Source organism: Vidua chalybeata, chromosome 21, assembly GCF_026979565.1.
Source record: "Vidua chalybeata isolate OUT-0048 chromosome 21, bVidCha1 merged haplotype, whole genome shotgun sequence".
In the NCBI taxonomy this organism is placed as follows: Eukaryota; Metazoa; Chordata; class Aves; order Passeriformes; family Viduidae; genus Vidua; species Vidua chalybeata.
In genome coordinates this window covers 11,170,333-11,185,460 of record NC_071550.1, presented here as the reverse complement: position 1 = coordinate 11,185,460, position 15,128 = coordinate 11,170,333, and the positions used below count along the sequence as shown (strand labels likewise).

Genomic DNA, 15,128 nt, shown 5'->3' with positions numbered 1-15,128 from the left:
TGGCACAGACACAGGTGGGACCAGGAACACCCAGATCTGGGGACAACCTCTCACCCTCTCCTCCTCAAAGCTGATGAGGCCTTCGTCGTCAGTCTCCAGGTCCTCCTGCTCCTCCACCACGAGGGCCCGCAGCTCAGTGGGGGCAGTGCGGGGACGCAGCAGGCTCAGCACATGCTCCAGGGGTGACTGCAGGACACTGCTGGGGCTGGTCTCCTGCTGCTCCAGGTTGTCACTTTGCTTCTTGGCAAAATTCACAAACACCTGAGGAAGGAAGGGGCAGGAGACTCAGGTATTTTCAAGCACCTCCACTCCACGCTTGCCAGGTCAGGACCCAGGGCATCCTGCCATGCGGTGGTTTCCACCATGTTCCCCATCTAGCTCCAATCCCTGCCCCAAAGGTAGATCCTGCCTGGCACTTTGGCACTCCCTGGGGACAAGCATCCAGCTGCCCATGCTGTCTCCAGTCTTACATTGTCCAGTGTGGTTTGGCTGACAGAGTAGTCTTCAATGCCCAGCACATCCACCACCTGCTCCATCTTGCTGAAGACCTGTGCCAATGAGATCTGGTCCGACTTCAGCTGGTACTGGGCCTTGGTGTGATGACGCTCCTGGGGGGTGATCACCGAGGGGGCACTGAGCCCTCACTCACAGATTCCCTCCCATCATCCCATGGAGGATGAAGGCTGCTTGTGCCCTGAAGTGGGGGCTGGCAGGGGACAGCATGGCCACCATAGGCAGCTCACCTTGAGGACAGCCTCAGGGAAGTTACGGTTGAAGAACCTCACCACCTCCTTGACATTGAGGCTGGACTTGGTGCGCACTGTGATCATATAGCCATCACCGAACCTGCACAGGAACAAGGCACCGAATGAGAACCTGTCCCCTCATCTGCTCCCCCACAACCCTATGGAAGGGGACGATGCTCTCAGGCAGCCACTACTGGACACCAGGTCAGTGGCAGGGCACTTCAGTGACCCCGTTCCCTGCCCACCTCTAAAGCAGCACCCACACAGAGGGCTGGTATCACGGATGCCACACTGTCACCCAACCATGGGGATCCAGCCCCCTCCTGCCCAGTAGCACACACAGGCTGCTGGGCCCCATGCAGGCATTCTGAGCTCTTACCTGTTCTTCAGGTGCTGAATGCTGCCAAGACACTTGAGCCGCCCATTCACCATGATGGCCAGGCGGGTGCAGAGGGCCTCGCACTCCTCCATGCTGGGGTGACAAAGGAGGGTTTCAGTGGAGGGCATCAGAGGACAATGCCAAGGCTATGGTGGGGGTAGGTGGAGAGCTAGGCCTCCCAGGCCATCACTCAAGTGCTGTGGCCCCACCATCAGGGATGAGAGAAGGCAACAGAGGATGTCCCAGGCTCCCCCTGCTCCTCATGCCAGGGACCGGGGAGCCAAATGCTGGGGAGCCCTCTCCCTCCCACACAGCACCCCAGGTGCTCAGAGGCATCATGGGGACAGAACCCCTCTGGACCTGTGAGATGTGAGCACCACGGAGCGACCCGTTTTGATGACATCCAGGATGAGATTCCAGAGGAAGCGCCGTGCCTTGGGGTCCATCCCTGTGGTTGGCTCATCCTGGGGGATAGACAGCACCCTCAGACATGCCAGCCCTGGGACGGATCCTGCCACGCCCTTCCTGTCCTGCGTCCAGCTCAGGCCACCATCCCACACTCCAGTAGATGCATGGTGTGTGATGAAGCAGGGGGTGGGCACCTCCCACCCGGAGTCATTTTTCTACCCTCAGGGCGCACCAGGAAGATGAAGGCTGGGTATCCGATGAGTGCGATGGCTGTGGATAGCTTCCTCTTGTTGCCCCCGCTGTAGGTGCTGGCAGGCTTGTCTGCGTACTTGGTCAACTCCAGTTTCTTCAGTGCCCACTTGACCACCTGCAAGGCATGGGGGACTGCTGTCATCCTGCCAAGGCCACGGGTTGAGCTTCCTGGCACATCAGCTGCTGAGGGCACTACTAGCCATGTGCCAATCACAGAAGCCCCACGTCAGCCCCTGGCACAGCCGTGAGCACTGGTGAGGACCTGCGAGTGCATGTGCCTGGCCCTAGCAGCCCTTGTGGGCACACTGCTAGGGTGGCACTGCCATGAGAGCAGCAGCACTGGCTTAGGCTGCTGCTGCTTAGATGCCATCCCTGTGGCACAGCACCAGCCCTTGGATGCTGCTAACTGCTTGCCCAGAGCCCTACCCGCTCCTCATCCTTCCAGGGGATGCCACGCAGGCGGGTGTAGAGCTCCAGGTGCTCCTGGGCCGTCAGCTCATCAAAGAGAGCATCGAACTGGGGGCAGTAGCCCAAGCTCTGCTGGACCTGCAGGAGCTCCTTCAGGATGCTGTGGGAGAGAAATGAGGGTTTGTGGGAAGAAGGAATTATTTTTTGTGAGGACTGCTGCTGAGCCCCCTTTCACATGCCTTTACACTGGAGCATCTTCCCCCAGGTAAAACCCCACTGGGCAGCCTCAGCACAGGGCCACTGTCTCTTGACCCACATCCCAGGTTGATGGTCACCCAGGAGGACACAAGGCTGCAGAGTCCCACTGGGACACACAAGCTCACTCATGCTGCTTTATCCTGGGAGCCCTCCAAGCAGACCCCATCCCATCCCCAGGAAAGCAAGCAGCCCCCAGGCTCCCCTTACCTGTGTCCATTAATGAAGGCCTCACCACCCGTGGTGCTCTCATCCCCTGTCAGCATCTTGAATGTTGTGGTCTTGCCCGCACCGTTGACACCCAGCAGCCCAAAGCACTCCCCGGGGCGCACACCCACACACAGCCGGTCCACAGCCAGGATGCGCCCAATCTTGCGGGACTTGTACACCTGGCAGGGAAGGGGATGGGGACTCAGCCCACCAGAAGCCACCTGGACCCACTGCCCCACCCACATCCCTGGGCTGGGCTGGTCCCTGGAGTCCCCTTGCAGCCTGTTGCAGCCCCCACCTTCGTGAGGTTCTCAATCTTTAGCATGTCATTGTCGGCGTCACCACGCAGGACCCGGTGCCTCTCATTGGCTACATCAATGTCATCCTCAATGGGTTTGGTGGAGACAGGCAGGCGCCTGTGGGAGGGGGCAGAGGCAGGAGGGAATGTCGGAATGTGGGACCAGGAGCTGCACCCCTGACAGAACTGGGCAGCTCCCACTCAAAACTGTCAGAAGGGCAGCCTGAAGCTCAAGTGTCCCAATGGCAAATCTTTACCCCAACATCCCTGCCCTGTGCCACACTCACTGGGGCTTCCGGAAGAAATTGTATTGGCACATGATGGTGATGAAGAAGCCAACAAAGCCTTCAATTGTCATGGCAACAAGCCCCCGTGTCACAATGTCCCATTCGAAGGGTGATTTCATTTTATCAAATTGCCCTGAATAGGAGGAAGAGCAGAGAGCAGCTGGGGACACCTTCCCATGGAGACAGCTTGGTTGTCCCTCCTGAGTTAACCCATAACAATGACACCGCTCCCATGCTCACCCACCACAGCTGCCTGGGCTGACCACAACAATGCCCTCTCAGAGCATGGGTGCTGTGGAAATTATCTGGCAAGTTTTCAACCTCAGTAGGATGAATCAACCCAACTGAGAGTGGAATCAGAGGGACTGGTCAAAGCCTGACCCAAAACTGTTCCTCACAATGCCAGCAGCACCTGGATTATGTACAGAAGCTGCTCAAAAAAACAGAGAGCAGGGGAGCTTCTGGGGCCAGGATGAAGCTGTAAGTGGCAAAAGGCTTGTGTTGGTTGGGCAGTGCAGCCCCCAAGAAACCCTGTCTGTAAGTAGAGTCCCTGCAGCCCCCATCCCTCCTGTCACAGCACAGGCCCACCATGGCCCACCACAGCTACGCTATGCCGCCACTAAGATCCACCACAGCCTCACCATGGCCCACCACAGGCAGTGTGCAGCAGCAGCAGAACCACACGCCTGTCAGGCCTCACACCATCTTCTCCCAATGGGGCTGCTAATTGGGATGGCCCAAGGAACCACTTTCAGCAATGCTGGCACCATGCCGCAGCTGACCCTCAGCCATGTCTTCTTCTGTGCCCCATCTAGTCCACCCCCTTGGCTTTTTGCTCTGGGCCTCAGAACACTTCCATGGGGCAGACAGAGGGGATGTGCCAGCATCATAGTCCCCTCCAGCTCCACATGCCCTGGCACAAGGGAAGGAGAGAACAAGAGGCCATACCAATTTTGGCATAGTACTCATTGATGTATTCATTGTAGGCCATCTCCATCAGGCCGTGGCCCAGGTTGTAGTTAGGGAACACAAGGAAGCAGCTCTTCAGGTAGCTGTTCACCACCTTCAGGTCCTGTGGGGACAGCAGAGAGAACATAACCATCACACAACCCTAAGGGAGTGGTAGGATCAGGAATCCCCAGGATCCAGCCCAGTCAGGTCTCATGGCTGATCCTGCTGGAAACAGAAACTTCCTGAGGTCCCTCCCAGCCTGAGCCGCCCCACAAACAGATGGCAGCGTCACCCTTCCTGGTGGCCCTCAGCAGAACTGTGAATGCCATACCTTGTCGTGCTCAAAGAGCTGCAGCAGGAACGTGGCGACAGTGGCTGTGATGCCAATGAAGAGGTTGATGACTATGAGGAAGACGTAAGCAGAGCTGGGCACCTCAAACCAGAAGGAGGCCGGGTACATGATAGGGGTGATGGACCAGCTGGGGAGGTGCGAAGAAGCAGCACACGTCAGTGTGGCAGCAGAGGGGCCCCCAGCCTTGGGCAAATGGGGGCCCCTCCCAAATGGGCACTGCCCATTTCCATCCTGCTGTTCCCAAGCTCTCCCACCCCAGCCCTCACAGCCACTGCACTCCAGCCAGCTATGGGGGCTGCAGAACATCACAGAATGGTTTGGACTGGAGAAGACCTTTCAAGGTCATGTAATCCAGTCCCTGGCCATGGGCAGGGACACCTTCCACTAGTGCTCCAAGCTGTCCAACCTGGCCTTGAACTCTTCCACGAATGGGGCAGCCACAGCTTCTCTGGGCAATCTGTGCCAGGGCCTCACCACCCCCATTATGAAAAATTTCTTCTTAATATCTGGTCTAAATGGCTATCTTTTAGTTTAAAACCATAAGACCCCATAAGACTCTGGAGGCATCCCTGATGCCTCCTGACCACCCCCCTCTGAGCAACATACCCATAGAGCAGGAAGAGGGAGAGGACAGCAGGGAAGTTGGTGGGAGAGGTATATGCTGGGAGGTCAAACACAAACAGGATGATGATGCAGCACGTGGCTGGCACCAGGTAGTTTAGCTGAAGAAGACAGAAACTTCGGTGACTGCCCACTCCCTGGCAAAGCCCCAGAGGCTTGCCCAGTGGGGCCACATGTCCTGCTTACCATGTCCCACATGTAGTTGGCCAACCAGTAGATGACGGGGTCACAGCCGCTCACAAACTGCAGGTGTTTGGCCTTGGTGGCCTTTTCGGCCACCAGGAATACCACAAAGCTGGCTGGGACGAAGGACATGGCCACAATGATGAAGATGGCAATCACCACATCTGTGCCTTGCAGGCTGGATGGGGAGCAAGGAGAGCATGGACTCCATCACCCTCAGTTGCCTGGGGAAGGGCCACCCACCCTGGTGTGGGACAGTCACTGCACAGATCAGGGCATGGCACAGGGACCCCCACATCACAGCCACCCTGTCCCTCCCCACCATGCAGCCTGTGGAGCAGAAGCCTCGGCCTTCCCATGCAACCACCAGTAAAAAGCCCCCTACCTCCCATGGGACAGCCACCCTCCCTCAGACCCTCTCCTTGGACCTACAGGTAATCCAGGGACAGGCTGGCACTCGTTTTGTTCATGGGGTGATTGGTGACTGTGATGCCTGCAACAACGACCAAGAAGAAACATGGAAGCATGAAAACTGGCTTGGGACACAGACCCCTGTTCCCAGTCTGCCTGGTCCTGGCTGTGAGCAGGATGGGTTTCCAACCTGAAGCTCAAGAGGAGCTGGGCCCTCTGAAGCAACTCAGCTCCTCAAGGCCAAGCCCTCCCCTCACTGGAGAGCACCCCTACACATGTCACAAGCCCAGGCACTTTCAGGCAGCGCTTTGGGACATTCCAGCCCAGGCCTTGCAAAGAGCTCATCCCAGCTCTCATATCTCAGAGCTGAGGTGTGTGAACCCCTGTTCCAGCTGGACACAAGCCTGCTTGGCCCAAGGTGGACACTGCACTTTGGAGCCTGGTTGGATCATACCCTAATGCTGTTCCTGACATGCTCCTGCCCCCAAACACCTGCAGATCCTCACCATAGGCAGCAGGGTTGCCCTTGCTCTTGGGCAGGTTGGCTCTCAGGATGGCGTTATTGAGGGCATTGAGGTAAGTGGGCATGCTGTGGTAGCCCTTGTTGTTGTAGAAGACCTGGAGGAGGAGAGAGGAACAGTGGGAGATGGCAAGAGAGCTGGGCCCAAAGATGTACTGAGAGAGAGGGCTAGGATGGGATGGACAGCCACCCACAGGGCAGGCATCCTGTGCTCAAGGCTATAGGGAGAATAGGCCATTGCTGACTGTGCTGGGCCAGACCGGCTGACCACTCCCCTGTGGCTGGAGCCTCCCAAAGCACTTGGAGAGCAATGCAGAAGAGCAGTCCCAGGGGTCCTTGCTGCTCCCTTTCCTCCCCACCTATCTCCCCTGCCCTGAGGTGCAATGCTGTCCCACCTGGGCCGTTCTCCGCACAGCAATCTTGCGCACTGTGGCGGGAGCCCTGGCTCCAAAGGACGCCGGGATGGATTTCTGCACGTTTCCAAACGTGAGCGCCCCATACCTGTGGAACAAGGCACTGCTGAGGAAGCTGCAACTGCTATCCCCCACCTCCAGGGGTAGAACCATGCTTGAGCATGTTGCTGACTCCAGCCAGCACCCTGAGGCAGGTGTCCCCAGACCCCTGGTTCTCACCCCTGCTCTATGGTGCAGGACAGACCCTCCCAGCCTCCCCTCTTGCCTGTGCAGCCGGAAGCGGTCCGAGGTGTAGAGCAGATACTCAGAGACGTTGCGCCCTGTGATGTCTGTCAGGATGTCCCCTGTCACCACCTTCATCTGTGGGGGATGGCCCCCCACGCCACTAGGGCATGAGAAGCCGGTCCCCTGCATGGAGCACGTGCACTTGATGGGCTCATGGATAATGCGGGGCAGGGCAGGGGCTGAGGTCACGGTCCCTGAGGAGCAGAAGGGATGACTCACAGCCAGGCTCCTGCCTGCTCCAGCTGCTAGAGACAGCATGAGTCAGGCAGCTGGGCAGGTAGGGTCCTGGTGACCAAGAGATGGACACGCAAAAAGGTTTGGGGGGACAGAGATTCAGAGGTGGGCCATGAGGCGTGGCTGGAGAAAGAAAGGGCTGGGGACCACATCCAGCAAAGGTGACGCAAGGCTGGCCACAGGGCTTTGTGACAGTGTCACCATTCAAGGGGCTCTACTGGCATGGCTGGGGCTCAATGGGGACAGTGTTCCAGGACCAAAGCCACAAGTTCTGCCCTACAAAGCTCTGCTGTGTTGCCAGGCCAGACCACAGGTACTCCCAGGGGTCCCTGGAGCTGCTTCTGTGAGGAGATGCATCACCTCCCTGCTGGAGACAAATTCCAGACACAAGAGCACCCAGCATAGGTAATACCTTTAACAGTGGAGAAGGTTGTGGAGTTCCAGGCATGGAGCAGGTCGTCATCCACTGACATGGGGTAGTCAGAAGGAGCCGGGGAGGGAGGTGGTGGCACGAAGTTGGAAAGCGGAAGGCCCTGGGTGAAGGAGTCGATGCACATGGCATCGAAGTACTTGGCTGCCAGCATTTTGGACTCATTGCTATTGAGGTTGAGGGTCTGCATGGGCTGGTCCAGTGTGTTGTTAAAGGGTGTCTTGAGCACGCAGGTGGCCCCCACACCAGAGGGCAGATGGAAAGTGTTCACCAGCTGCTGAGGGCTGGCATCAGGAGACAGCCTAATGCTGCAGGAGCAAGGAGTAGGAGACACAGATCTCAGCACTATGGCTATCTTCTTCCAGGACCTCCCTGAGGCCTTGGCACTTATCATGGGCACACACAGCCCGTGCCTCATACACTGAGCTGCTAGTCACAGTGTCAGGGCTCACACATCTCCCAGAGACACCCTGGCCGGGACAGAGCTTACTTTCTATCAGGGGATATGGCACCAGCCAAGCCTGAGCCAGCCCTGGCACTAGGCCTACTGTGGGCTGCCCTCCCCACTTGCCCCCCTTACAGTCCCACGGATGGGCCTTGGGCACAGGGTGCTGGTCACCAGCAGTGGCAGCTCTCACCGGTAGTCATGCCGCTCCTCGTTGGCGTAAGGAATGAAGTTGCCCTTGGGCTGAGTGTAGTTGTGGTATTGGGATGGCGAGAGGATGAGGGGTGGCAGGTCACCTGTGGGAACAAGGACAGAAATCTGCTCGTACCCACAGCACCACTGCACATAAGGGAGACTGTCTTGGCCTTGTCCTCCTGCAGCCAGTGGCCACACTGGGAGAGGAAGAACAGGCCGCCCAGCATGCAGGTAGGTAGGTGGCCTGCATGCACCTATTTCGGGCACGGAGAGCGCCACAGTCATGGCCACGCAGACGAAAAAGGCAGGCAGGAGGATCTGCGAGAAGAGGGCCTTGGTGTTGCGCTTGGCGCAGTGGAAGCGTTTGATGATCAGACCATGGAACTGGCGCAGCTTCAGCCACGAACCTTCCAGCTTGAAGCTTCCCCGACCTGCCAGGTCACGATCCTCTGCTTCCACCTCTGCTTCTTGCTCTGGGAGGGAAAGGGACATCAGCCCTCTGGCACAGTTGTTCCCACACCTGCCTGGGCTCCCAGGAAGCTGAGCCAGACACCCAGACCAGCTCAGCCACCCCAAAGGTAAGAGCAGCACCCAACCCCAAGTGTACCACACCGAGCCACAGCAGCAGTGCAGGCAGAAGCATGGTATCTGGCTGGCAGGTTCCTCTTGGCCCCAAAAGGAAAATTTAGACAATAGTTTATAAAAAAAACAACCTAATTTGGTGCTTTTTCTAGGATCCCTCCATTTTCCCATCAGCTCTGCCAGCTGGTGGGGGGTCAGCACAGTCAGGAACAGGGGACAAGACACAGGTGGGAGTCCCAGTGAGACAGTGGGAGCTCTGTCACAGCACTGTCCCAGCTCTGCCTCCCACAGCCCTGGTGGGGGGGAAGAGGTGGCACATCCCTAAATTAGTCACAAGAGTTGTGAGATAATCCAGAACAGGATCTCTGACTACAGCAATAACCTCGAGGCAGGTGCCTGCACCCTCTCTATGCAGCAATCCCAGCATCCAGGCGGGGAGAACCTTGCACCTGGGACAGGGTATGACAGGTGAAGCCATCACCTGGAAGGTGATTCTGTGCCCAAGGACCAAGAGGAGAAACCCAACTGGTGACAGTGTGGGAAGAGGCCATGTTAGTGGGGCAAGTCTGCAAGGTGGCACTGGAGACCCACAGGAGGCAGAGGCAGAGCCAACACTGGCTGCTCTCACTGACTCCACACCTTGGCATGAGACCCTCATGCACAGCCTACCAGCATGGGGTGCAAACTCGTGGAAAGAGCCTGTTCCCAGCCCTTCCACCCAGGCTGTGGCTCTCTGGGTGCTGTGTTGCTGGATGCCCCATTAGCCCCCTCCCCCATGGGCTCTCATCCCAGCAGTCACAGCCACCTATCTCAGTCACAACCAGATACCCTGAGGGACCGGGCCAGCTCTGCCCACCCTGGGTGAACCCTCCATGTCCCAGCTAAGTGCCTTCCCCAGCCCCTGCCACTGGCCAGGCACCAGTAGCACCAACCTTGCAGACTGATGTTATCAGGGTCCTGCCGGTTATCGAACAGGGGCGCGTAATCCCCAAAGAATTCAGAATAAGCCCCACCTTCATCGCCACGCACGGAGCCCACCGAGGACACTGAGCGCAGGGATGCCTGCGACTGCGCCAGCTTGGAGCAGGTCACCAGGTTGCTGAGCTCCACCTCGGGCTTCTCTGGCACGGCCGCTTCGGCCAGAGGCTCCCCGTTGGCTTCAGACTTTGGGCCCAGCTCAGAGGCAGGTGGCTGCAGGGCATCCTTGGACTCCTTCATGTCTGGAAGAAAAAATGTGGGTTGCCACCAGTCATGCTACTCTACATTGCAGCATGGCACCAGATGGGGATGGATCATATCACAGAATCACAGACTGGTTTGGGTTGGAAGGGACCCCATCTCATTCCAGCCCCCTGCCGAGTGCAGGGAGACCTTTCACTAGACCAAGTTGCTCCAAGCCCCATCCAACCTGGCCTTGAACACTTCCAGGGATGGTGCACCCACAGCCCCTCTGCATGACCTGTGCTAGAACCTCACCATCCTCACAGGGGAGAATTTCCTTCTAACATCTAATCTAAACTTTTCCTCTTTTAGTTTAAAACCATTTCCCCCTTGTTTTAACACTATCTGCCCATTTAAAATCCCCCTCTCATTTTTTCAAGCCCCCTTTAGGCACTAGAAGGTGCCATAAGGTCTCCCTGGAGCCTTCTCTTCTCCAGGTCAACACCCACAGCTCTCCCAGCCTGGCTCCATGGCATAGGTGCTTCAGCCCTCGGAGCATCTCTGTGGTGTCCTCCAGAGACCTCTGAAGACACCAGAGCTAGCCACTATTCCAGGTGAGAGTAAAGCCAGAGTGGAGCAGAGGCTGTCTGCCTTTGGCTGGGATGGGCTCTGCTGGAAATCTCCTGGGACAGGAGACTCCTGCAGACACCAAGCCCAGCAAGATCACACAGCCCTTCACTAGCCCAGCAACACCTTGTGCCCCCCAAAGCACCCGTACCCACGTCACTGTTCTCCAGAGACTGGTCCTCCTCAGACACCTTCAGGAAGACCTCCTCCAGTGTGGTGTCCATCAGCCCAAAACTGGTGAGGTCCAGCTCTTCCAGGTTCTGCTCCAAGTGCTGTGGGAGCAAAGTGCTGTGTGAGGAGGGCAGATGTCCACAGTGCCACAGCCCCCTGCCTGCCCACTCTGCCAGCCCCTGCAGGTACCTGGAAGAGCCTCTCAAAGCAGCCCTTCTTGACAGCCTCACTGGGCAGGATGTAGGAGAGCTCTGTGTTGGTGTCTGAGATGAGGAGGCAGGAGGCCACATACTTCTTGATGAACTGGGAGACACGAGGCTCAGAGCAGGGGCTGACAGAGGAGTGGCTCAAGGGGCTGTGGCCTGGCTCTGGAGCAGAGAGACAGTAGCCATTGGTCAGTTCACACCTGGTCTCCCTCCAAGACCCCCCACATTTCCCCTACTCCCCAGTGCCATAGGGGCTTCCTGGTCACCCTGACTGGCCTGGGGATGGTCTTCTGCAATGTGGCCCACACTGGACATCTCAATCCACAGGGCAACCCACAGGCTTGACAGAACCAGCACCCAGAGAAAAATGCCACTGTGTAAGGTCTGGCCAAGGACCCAGCTGGGAAAAATTAAGGCTGAGCAATGGGACGTCCTACACCCCTGCCCCATCCCCTCTGCCCTCCACATGGCCTAAGGAGACTCAGGATGGGAGTACTTGGGCATTGACCTCTCCTTTGCTAGGCTGAAGAAGGGCTGGTGCCATCTACTCCTTTAACAAAGGGTCCCACTGCTCCCAAGACCTGTGCCATTCCTGGTGTCCGACTGCTTCTTCACCACTGTCAGCTTGTAGCCGTCACCATAGGTGCTCTTGAGGAACAGTGGGGAACCACAACACTTGAGCTTGCCATGGGAGATGATGGCGATGCGGTCCCCCAGCAGGTCAGCCTCATCCATGTGGTGTGTGGAGAGCAAGATGGTCCTCCCTGATGGCAGCACAAAGCCTCAGCAGAGGGGCCGTGGCTGCCACAGAGGAGCATACTAGGCTCTTTCCAGCTCTGCTCACCTGGCTTGTACTTGAGGATGAGGTCCCAGATGGCCCTTCGGGCATATGGGTCCACACCAGCTGTGGGCTCATCCAAGATAACAGCCCGCGACCCACCCACAAAGGCAATGGCCACCGACAGCTTCCTCTTCATGCCACCTGAGAGAGTCTGCACCTGGCAGTGCCGTTTGTTGGAGAGTTCCAGGTCCTCAATCATCCTGGGGACAGGGCAGAAGCACCAGGAATGCTTGGGGGGCTGTACTGGTGCCCAGCACCTGTGGGGAATATGTAAAGCCTATTCCCCACATGGTATCTGCAGCCTTCGGCTGCTGGGATTGCCCAGCTGCAGTCAGGCTACGGGACTCTTCTGCTCACTTCCACAGCCTGACACCCCAAGGGTGGGAAAACACTTGGTGGAGCTGCTCCAGGGGACACCTCTGCCACCAGATCGCCCCCCATAGCACAGCCAGCAGGAAGGAGACTCACTCATGCCAAAGGCATGGATGAAGACAAAGGAGCTGGAGGGTGCCTACTTGTCCATCTCCTTGCGGATCTCCTCCTCTGCCATGCTCTTGAGCTGCGAGTAGAACCAGAGATGCTCCTCCACTGTCAGCCTGTCAAAGAGCACGTTATGCTGGGGACACATGCCCAGGTTCTTCCGGATCTTGTCCATCTCTGTACGGATATCATGGCCATAGATGGTAGCAGAGCCCGATGTTGGAGGGAACAAGCCAGTGAGGATGGACCTGGATGGATGGAGAAAGGCAACAGTGTGAGGGAGCTCATATTCCTCAGTCTGGCCCCAATCCCAACCACCACCTCTGGGAGCATCTGCTGGGCCCCAGGCAGAGCATTATCAGCACAGGGCCACGAGCCTACTCCTGTCCCATGTTTGTACCAGCCCCACATCCACACTGCTGCACTCTGGGCATGGTACCAGCTGTCACAGGGCCCTGCAGACACATCCCAAAGCCCCTGCAGCTGGCCAGAGGAACATGGTCGCTGTCTGCCTGGACAGGCACTCACATGGTGGTGGTCTTGCCTGCACCATTGTGCCCCAGGAAGGACACGACCTGGTTCTCGTAGAGGTTGAGGCTCAGCTTGTTTAACGCCAGCTTCTTGTCTGTCTTGTAGACTTTGGTGAGCTTGTCAATGCAGACGACCAAGGGGAGGTGGGTTGGCTCCTCCTCGATGCCCCTTGTCTCCTCTGCTGTGACAGTAGGATGGTGAGGAACCAGGGGAGGGCAGGGAAGCCAGGTTTTGAGTGGGGTTCCCTGGGAATGAATCAACCCGCCTCTATCCCATGGTGGCTATGCTGGCTTGCAGTCCCTTTCCCTCTGCTTCTCGCCAATTTTCCCCCTCCCACGCACAGTGGCAGCTCCCAGAGGCCACAGTGCTTGGCCCAGCATCCTGCCCTGACAAGAGCACAGGGGTCCATGGCCAAGGCAAGCAGAGCCAGGGCCACCCTGTGTCACCCACTGCCCCCCCAGCTGCTCTCACCCAGCCTCCGGCTTTCCATGGCACAGGCCTGATCCTCCTCCATGATGCTAAGGCGGGTGTTGCGTGACCATGGCCAGGTCCACTCCCAGGTCTCCACGCGTCCATTGCCCAGCCAATAAGACTTCTGGAAAGGGAAGTACCAGGGCCGTGGCAGGCCGAACATGCCTGCAACCACAGCCCCAGGGAGTCAGGGCCAACCCTACACTCAGGGCCATGCAGAAGCTGCTGAGGACTGGGTCAGAAATTGGTATGGGCACAGGCTTCAGGGTTTTCCCAGGTCAGGTCACCACTGCAGGGTGCGGGCTGTGAACACTCCAGCCAGCTGGGTTCAGGGCAGCTGTGGGCTGTGCCAGGAAACAAATTCCTTTGGGTTCAGGTTGGGTTGGCTCATGCTTCAGCTTTACAATGAAAAAAACAGGGAGTAACTGAGATGCTTCCACAAGGGGAGGATAAGGGGGATTGGTATCTCAGCTGTGGGACATCTGGCTTTGCTACCACCGGCCCCTGAATTGAGATACCTGGCTGACACCAGCAGATAAGGACACGTGGGCAGGTGTCCCCCAGCAAACAGGCTCCTGTAAGGTCTGGGGTGCCCTCATGCCCCTCTGCCCACACGTACCCGGGTGCACGGCCTCGATGTACCATGTGAGCACCCCATACACCATGGCATCCACAACCAGCATCATCATGGACAACAGGAGGTTGAAGTCATCTCCTTCCACGGGTGACTGGCTGAAGGTGTGCCACTGGATACCCACGCCAGCCACCTCATACAGCGCAAAGTACTTGGAGCCCAACCCAAATGCCGTGGTGGACATGAGGGACTGCGAAGAGGTGGAGAGAAGGGAATGGGAGGTCAGCAGGAACCGCAGGCCAGCTCCAGAAAAACAGGTTGGGGTGGATTCCTACCTAGTGCTGCCCCACCCAGCCCCATGGAAATGCTCCGGGCCCTGAGAGGCACCAAACCTTCAGGAGATACCTCCAAAGCCCCACAGGGAGTTGGTTCATACAGGCAATAGCTTACCCAGGGCTTGGTGACAGCTTGGTGCCTTTGTACTGGACATGAGGTACCTGAGGCAAATCTGGGACTAAGTGTGTCCCCAGCTGCTGCAGCCAACTCACCGCAATGCACTTCTCGAAGGCCGTGATCTTGTCATGGGCCACTTCCTCCCGGATGGCCACATACATGTAGGGCACGTAGCTGAGGAAGTAGATGATGCCACCACAGGCAGAGGCCAGCTTGGCCTTGGAGTAGAGCACTGACACCAGAAAGCTGCAGGGAGGACAGCATCTCCTTGGATCCCACCCCACCAGGACTTCCCCCATTTCCACCATTTGGTTTTGGTGGTGTTGAGGCAATAAATTGGCTCCCCAAATCAGCTGCTTGGAGGGACTTGTGCCCCTCCACTGTCCCTTGCCCACATAGCTCCCAGCACCCTTGCTCCATGGCACTGCCCATACCCCTTTACTGCCCAGCACAGACCAGGCAGCTCACCAGAACATGATGGTGGCCACAGCATAGATGGCAAGGAAGAGCCATATGATGAGGACGTCGCTATGCATCAGGACCTTGCCGTACTTGAGAATGGCAGTGAGTGCTGTGACCGAGATGGAGAGCTGGACAAAGCCAGTGATGAACCAAGCCACCCAGTGCACCGCATTGTTCAGGCCCATCATCTTCATCACCTGTGAGGCCGAAACTACTCAGCAGGACTGTTCCCAACCCTGTGCACCCCTGCTTCCATTCTCACTGGGCTGGGAGGGCAAGGGGTAGC

At 57.7% G+C, this 15,128-nt stretch overlaps 1 protein-coding gene across 12 annotated transcripts in view; it reads right to left on the bottom strand.

Annotated features, from left to right (window-relative positions):
* Window positions 1-15,128, bottom strand: part of ABCA2 (ATP binding cassette subfamily A member 2) — a 33,230-nt gene that overhangs the window by 2,569 nt on the left and 15,533 nt on the right. For 5 of the 12 annotated variants that reach the window (XM_053961748.1, XM_053961746.1, XM_053961749.1 and 2 more), the window contains 32 exons: window positions 14,849-15,039; window positions 14,476-14,626; window positions 13,973-14,177; window positions 13,354-13,518; window positions 12,880-13,063; window positions 12,387-12,599; window positions 11,875-12,128; window positions 11,612-11,794; window positions 11,014-11,192; window positions 10,805-10,925; window positions 9,798-10,085; window positions 8,538-8,756; window positions 8,282-8,384; window positions 7,626-7,951; window positions 6,960-7,173; window positions 6,677-6,782; window positions 6,268-6,379; window positions 5,783-5,843; window positions 5,354-5,528; window positions 5,153-5,268; window positions 4,526-4,673; window positions 4,192-4,315; window positions 3,244-3,376; window positions 2,957-3,074; window positions 2,659-2,837; window positions 2,212-2,353; window positions 1,766-1,900; window positions 1,486-1,589; window positions 1,126-1,218; window positions 744-846; window positions 471-608; window positions 55-261 (listed from right to left, as the gene is read on the bottom strand). In XM_053961748.1, the coding sequence (XP_053817723.1) occupies window positions 55-261; window positions 471-608; window positions 744-846; window positions 1,126-1,218; window positions 1,486-1,589; window positions 1,766-1,900; window positions 2,212-2,353; window positions 2,659-2,837; window positions 2,957-3,074; window positions 3,244-3,376; window positions 4,192-4,315; window positions 4,526-4,673; window positions 5,153-5,268; window positions 5,354-5,528; window positions 5,783-5,843; window positions 6,268-6,379; window positions 6,677-6,782; window positions 6,960-7,173; window positions 7,626-7,951; window positions 8,282-8,384; window positions 8,538-8,756; window positions 9,798-10,085; window positions 10,805-10,925; window positions 11,014-11,192; window positions 11,612-11,794; window positions 11,875-12,128; window positions 12,387-12,599; window positions 12,880-13,063; window positions 13,354-13,518; window positions 13,973-14,177; window positions 14,476-14,626; window positions 14,849-15,039 (5,190 nt within the window). The remainder of the gene's footprint in view (window positions 1-54; window positions 262-470; window positions 609-743; window positions 847-1,125; window positions 1,219-1,485; window positions 1,590-1,765; window positions 1,901-2,211; window positions 2,354-2,658; window positions 2,838-2,956; window positions 3,075-3,243; window positions 3,377-4,191; window positions 4,316-4,525; window positions 4,674-5,152; window positions 5,269-5,353; window positions 5,529-5,782; window positions 5,844-6,267; window positions 6,380-6,676; window positions 6,783-6,959; window positions 7,174-7,625; window positions 7,952-8,281; window positions 8,385-8,537; window positions 8,757-9,797; window positions 10,086-10,804; window positions 10,926-11,013; window positions 11,193-11,611; window positions 11,795-11,874; window positions 12,129-12,386; window positions 12,600-12,879; window positions 13,064-13,353; window positions 13,519-13,972; window positions 14,178-14,475; window positions 14,627-14,848; window positions 15,040-15,128) is intronic. The other 7 variants (XM_053961758.1, XM_053961751.1, XM_053961754.1 and 4 more) reach the window with 4 other exon arrangements.